At 39.0% G+C, this 5,967-nt stretch overlaps 1 protein-coding gene across 6 annotated transcripts in view; it reads right to left on the minus strand.

Moving 5' to 3' along the window:
* The window catches only part of METTL6 (methyltransferase 6, tRNA N3-cytidine), a 40,098-nt gene that overhangs the window by 33,282 nt on the left and 849 nt on the right, over window positions 1-5,967 (minus strand). For 5 of the 6 annotated variants that reach the window (XR_015707481.1, XR_015707482.1, XM_087770196.1 and 2 more), the window contains exons 2-5: window positions 4,076-4,457; window positions 3,281-3,415; window positions 1,865-2,035; window positions 352-493 (exon numbers count right to left, since the gene is read on the minus strand). Coding sequence is in view for 4 of the 6 variants with exons in the window: in XM_087770196.1 (XP_087626322.1) it covers window positions 352-493; window positions 1,865-2,035; window positions 3,281-3,415; window positions 4,076-4,354 (727 nt within the window). In the remaining 2 variants the exon portion in view is untranslated. Of the gene's footprint in view, window positions 1-351; window positions 494-1,864; window positions 2,036-3,280; window positions 3,416-4,075; window positions 4,458-5,795; window positions 5,878-5,967 lie in introns of those variants that run through there. The other variant, XM_087770206.1, reaches the window with a different exon arrangement.

The following is a 5,967-nucleotide window of genomic DNA, read 5'->3' on the forward strand; positions in this document are numbered from 1 at the left end:
GAACGATGCCAACATAACCACTTAGTTGCTTCATGAAGATGATCAATTCTTTTACTGAACATTGGTCTTTTTTCCTTAGATAACAAATCTGAATTAAATTCAGCAAATTCAGAAACTGCTGCTCTTGGCACATTATAGCACGCAGAAGCAGCTTGTAAACAAGAAAGTGCTCCAGAAAGTCCTGCCAGTCTAAATACCCCCTTCCTCCCAAAAAGGATGGCAAATGAAGTACACCACAATTTAACAGTTCATCTGTGTAAAACAAAACTTCCATGGGCAGGTTGGCAATTCCCTGAAGCAAGTTTAAACAGAAGAGTCACAGAAAAGAAAGCACTCTACAGTATGTCTTACCTTCAGTAAAAAAATACGATCTTGTCCCATCTTGTCTAACATAAAAGTTTTCTCCAAGTTTGCTGCCAGATTTAAACCTGAGCATTGCATGATCATACAGTCCATAGTCTCTGAACAAGACACACTTGCCTGGTTTTAATACCTGTCACAAAATACATACGTGCTTTAATAAAGTAAATGGATTTAGCCATGTATATATATATATTTATTTGTATACACATACAGACACATACACATAGAACTAAGACAAGGTATCCTACCACATTCAATACAGAAGTGATATATGTATTGAATTCACTCCCTGTGCAACAAAAAAGTTGTATATAAACTGGATTGTCCGCTCTTAAAAATGCCTCCCCATGAACAGCAGACTGCAAATAGTTTCAAGATACCTGTTTGGGTGCTAATCAGCTAAATAAGCTTTTTACAACACTTTTCAAATACAGAGGAAAGAAGAAAATATACAGTTTAACAACAAAAATTAAGTCCTAACAGGGCATTTTCTTTGTTGGGTAGTATAGAGTCTAGCACCTGATTTTGCTTAATGGTTAACAATAAAATTTAGAATACCATGACATTTCTTTTTTCACGTGAGAAAGAAAAATGTTGCAATATAATAAGAAATAAAAAAGGAACAAATTCAGGAAAACAGGTTGCGGGTTTGGGTTTTTAATTGCTCTTTGGTAAAGAAATCAAGCCATAAAGAGTTTAAAATTTAGAAATACATGGTCATTGGCCATGCTGACTTTAGACATTTGATGCATGCAACTTCCCTACCTCATCAAATACCAGCTGTATTTGTTACAGGAGAAAGGAGTACTTGCCACTTGCAAATTTGTGCAGAAACCTATAAGCGAGTTAAATGAGCCAGGCATCTCCACAGAGAAAACAATAATTAGCCTTTTCATGTGCAAGAGCTAAGAACCATTCCTGACTTTGGAAAACAGCTGGAGACATACCAAAAAATCTAACATTCCCTTTTCAAACTACTGATGATAAAACAAAAAGGATATATGATAATATGTATAATATAAGGGAGATGAGTCTCTCTAGATTAATGTTGATCTCTGAACACCCTACTTCTAAATCACCACAGATCAAGTGTGTTTAGCAATAACAATAACATCCTAACTGCAAGTCACTATCTTCTAGAAGTCAGTTCTGGTTCACTGTCATTCACACCTTATCGACACAGACATTTCTGCAATCTATAAACATTATTTGTAGCATACAACCCAGGAGCCCAAGTCACAGGTTCAAAATACCCTTTTGTGATGTCGATGGCATGCATTAGGCCAGAACCCAAACAACTTCACAATACCAAGAGAGAAAAAAAAACATTGTAAAACATATTTTAGTCTTGTTTACTAGGTGAACTAACTAAATACATCCATGGAATGTAGTATTAAAGATCACCATTACAAGAGGGGTTATTTTCTCAGGAAAAAAAAATGTACTTTCAAGCTAAAAAGAAGGAAAGTACTTTAAAGGCTGTAAAATCAGCTGGTTTTACCTTGTAAATGTTCTTCAAGACAAGATGCATTTTGTCAGGATGAATGGCAGAAAGCACAAATATAAGTGTGACAACATCAACAGAATCTGCTGGTATATTTTCTAGAAGGTCATCTTTGGTAAGATCACACTGGAACACTTTACATCTTTCAGTACTGTATAAGGCATTTTTCTAGGGAAATTAAAAGAGTATGCTTTCACTGAAAATTACCAGCATTTGTTATTGCAAAAAAGTAAAAAACTTGTGAAACTGATCAGTAGAGCGACACAAAACACGGTGGCAAAAGAACATTAACTTCCAACAGGTGACTGGTGCAATCAGAAATCCTTTGCTGCATACTACAACAGTGAAACTACAACTACTAGAATAGTCTGTTCTCAGGAATTTCAGAAGGAATGTGCATAAGACAGTTCAGAAAACATACCGCTTCTGTTTTACCGCTGCTTCTACTCTTTAAAAATACAGAAATATTATTAAAAGAAATTCTGTATTACAGGGTGATCAAAGTACAGCTCTTGAGCTACAAGTAGACTGTGAACAGTTCGGGTTCATGTCAGATAACCTGCAGCTAGGCTGTTCTAGCCCAGAGTTTTGCTGGGTAAAAGGAAAGCTGGTCTTGGCGAGAAAGAAATTCAGCAAGAGCTGTGGAGGCAGACACCACGAAGTCATCCAAAACCTAGGGCAGACACTCAGCCCACCCTCATCTTGCAGCACAGCTGTGGCATCCCAGGGAGCTGCTGTCCTCTCCTGTTTGCTACACATATTTTCTCCCATCTTTCCCATGAGATATGCGGTATGTGTGTTGTGGTTCTTGGTCACAAATGTCCCACAAGAGAATGCTTTCAAATAACAGATATAGAAATTCACCTGTGATTACAAACTTAATAAATCACGAGACTTTTAAAGCCCAAAGCCCCCACCATGCCTGCTGGAAGACTTAACTTTGGATTGCAGTACCACCTACCTATGAATAAGTATAAACATACCTATTTCTAATCAGGCTACAAATTTGCCTAACAATAACTTTCATAGCCCTATTTTCAAGATTCTCCTTAGGAACCCCTCTGCCCCACAAATATCAAGGGCAAGCTTCCATCCCAAACAAATTTTACTTGTACTGCACAGTCAGCAGAGACATAGTAGTGCTCCCAAAAAACCACAGTCTTCACAAATCATTCAAGTAATATCCATGTGTTATCATAATGCTACAACTTGACGCTCAAAAACTAGGTCTTGAGCAATGATTCGGCTTCTTGCATAGGAGGTCCACTGAAATGGATCAGTCTCCATTTTTCGGCAAAAGCTATTCTACCCTTCTTACAAAAAAGAAGGCAAGAGAAGTCTGTCATTCCAGTCATTTGTCATTTCAGAAGCTTCTAAAGACACTCTAAAAGAAGTTCCAAATATCACACCAACCTTCACATACTCCACAGCTCTAGGAGAGAAATCACAGGCATATGCAAAAATATTCAGATCTTCTTCTAAGAGTGGAAACAAGCAGTTCCCAACCCCACAGCCTGCTTCCAGAATGGTCAATTTCTGATCTGCAAACTGAGGAGGAAGAAATCCAACATAAAGCACATCATTTTTGTTTTCCTTATGATATGAGCAGAGATATTGTTCAATCAGCATTTTAAAAGCTATAATCTATTTTAATTACCATTGATTCAGAAACCAAAGTAGTCATCCATTGGATAATCTGCCACTACAAAACAGAAATCTTGATTTCTGCAAAATTACAAATCTTTTTAGAATATATTAATATTTCTTTAGTCATCTACCCCTTAAGTAATCAACAGATTGTTGTACCATGTCTGTCTTGTCTTTCATTCAGCTATAATGAACAACAGATGCATCTGGCTATTCCTCTTAACGATGTTTTGCAATTAGCCTGTAATTCTGGATGCTTTTCTTTAAAGGAGTGTTCTGAAGTGCACCAACTTGCATCTGAAAATGTCACATCAGAGACACAAGCTGTCTATTTAGAACACAAAACAAATATTCCAGATTTTGTTCTTAGTATCCAGTAAGGGTCAATTATAAACTGAAACCAAACTGATGCATCTGATACCTGAGGAGGTATCTTTGATATTAAGAGAAACTACACAGGGCACTGCAAACGTAACATGTGACAGCTAATGACCCTAATGGCTTTGTTATAAGCATTATAAAATTATTTGGAAACAATCAGAGGAAGTGTATAGATCTCACCTCCCGACATGCTTTTAACTCTTGAAACTCTCTGGTTGTCCAATGTCTGTCTTTGAAGAAGTTGGTGCTGTTTCTTTTGTAAAATAGATCCCAGTTCTTTTGTGCCTCTTTCTCCAGTTTTAGTTGTTTGAACTCGGACACCAAAACCTGATCTTTTGCCAGTCTCTCGGCTTCTTCTGGGCTAAGGATTCTTGCACTATGGCCTTTTTTTTGGAAAGCACCATCTTCAGTAGATGTTATTATATTTAAGCAATCGGCTGATGTGTTTTCTTGGAACATCCTAGATTCTTTCACACAAATATGAGTGCCAAAGACCCAAGGGTAATTTTTTTTTCTTTAGTGGATGTTTCCATCACTTAACTTGAGTGAAATAACCGAGGATCTAGAAGCAGGAGAAAAAATGAGAGAGTTACAGTATGCACTTACTACGATTTTACGGTGATCTGTCCTACCTGATGGACTGCAAATGCTACCAGATTTCTCTTAATTTCAGAAATCCTCCATCCAAGCTAACAACTGCATATGACATCACACTGATGTCAAAGAAGATACTTAACAGTCTGCTGGTCTTCCCTCTGCATCCTAGAAAGCTAACTTACAGGAGAAAGATGGTGCAGCTCTAAACTTATTTTCACTAAAACCAACTTTAAAAGGAAAGCAAGGGCTTTGTTTCTTGTTAACCCCAGTTAGAACACCTCAGAAAAAATCGTAAGTGAAAAACAGGTGACATTTAAAAGTCGCATTAAAGTTGACGAAACAAACTGTATTCATGTTAGCATTTCTCCCTCCTGCTCTCACCTCTGGGAGAAAACACTGGTGAAAACATCAGCATTTATAACACCACATCACTTGAACAAGAGAGCAAAACCAGTACTGTGGCCAAAATGCCCATAGCTGGCCTGTGTCAGCATTCCTTCCACTGCCTCCTCCTGAGGATCCACGCTGGTTTTAACAATCACAAGTGGTTTAACTTTCAGAAGTTAACAAAAATGAAGCAATGAAAAGAGTTCTGCATAGGCTGGGATGGGATCCAAATCTTTTCCCTGATGTTAAAGTAGTTCTGACCTCTGCCTTGCCACAAACATCCAGATCCTGGAAGATGGCACATGTCAATTAAATCCTGCATGGTTCAGTAGCTCCCAGGGAAGGCCAGGCAGCCAAAACGCGCCACTTGTACACCAGTGCCCAGAACCAGGCATTAGTGTCATTTCACCAAAATGGAGATGAGAAAAACCCAACAATGCCCACCCTAAAGCAAAAAAAGAGTAATACTTCACTTACGTATTTTTACAAACATGAACATAAATTACAAACGTGTGCAAATGAAATAAAGAACTGTGAAAATTTTGTCCAGCTTCACAGGAGACAGGTGACAATCTCTTTTTCCTTCCAAAACAACAGAAAAGGTTACAGAGAACAGGCTCCCTTGAAAGAAAGTCTCCTCAAGAAAAGCGTATCCTCAACAAAAAGCTTAATCAGCAAAATTTCTACTATGTGCCTGGCACGCTACAAAAAGATCAACGTTTATATTTCTTCATAGGACAAGCTAGGAAAAAAAAAAAATATCCAAGCTACTCCTTTCAGTGACCCAGTTGTGCTCAGAAAACGCTGTGGTGGGAAGCTAGCACGATGATAAACACGATTTTAACAGCCTATGTTTAGGCTAAAGAGCCTTTTAAAAGGTGTTCAATCCAGCCCCAAGACCGCAAACAGATAATACCTCTGTGCAAGCCCCCGGCCCTCCCACAGGGAAACCCGCTTCCCGCCAACAGCTGCTCCCTCAGAGGGGCCGGGGCCGCCACCGCCGCGCTGAACACCCCGGAGGGAAGGCCCCTCCTGCCCTGCCCTGCCCTGCCCTCCCCTCCCGAGGGCGGGGAGCGGCCGGCTCCCAC

Source organism: Nipponia nippon, unplaced genomic scaffold (assembly GCF_047370975.1).
Source record: "Nipponia nippon isolate SJK-2023a ecotype South Korea unplaced genomic scaffold, ASM4737097v1 scaffold_1, whole genome shotgun sequence".
Lineage (NCBI taxonomy): Eukaryota > Metazoa > Chordata > Aves > Pelecaniformes > Threskiornithidae > Nipponia > Nipponia nippon.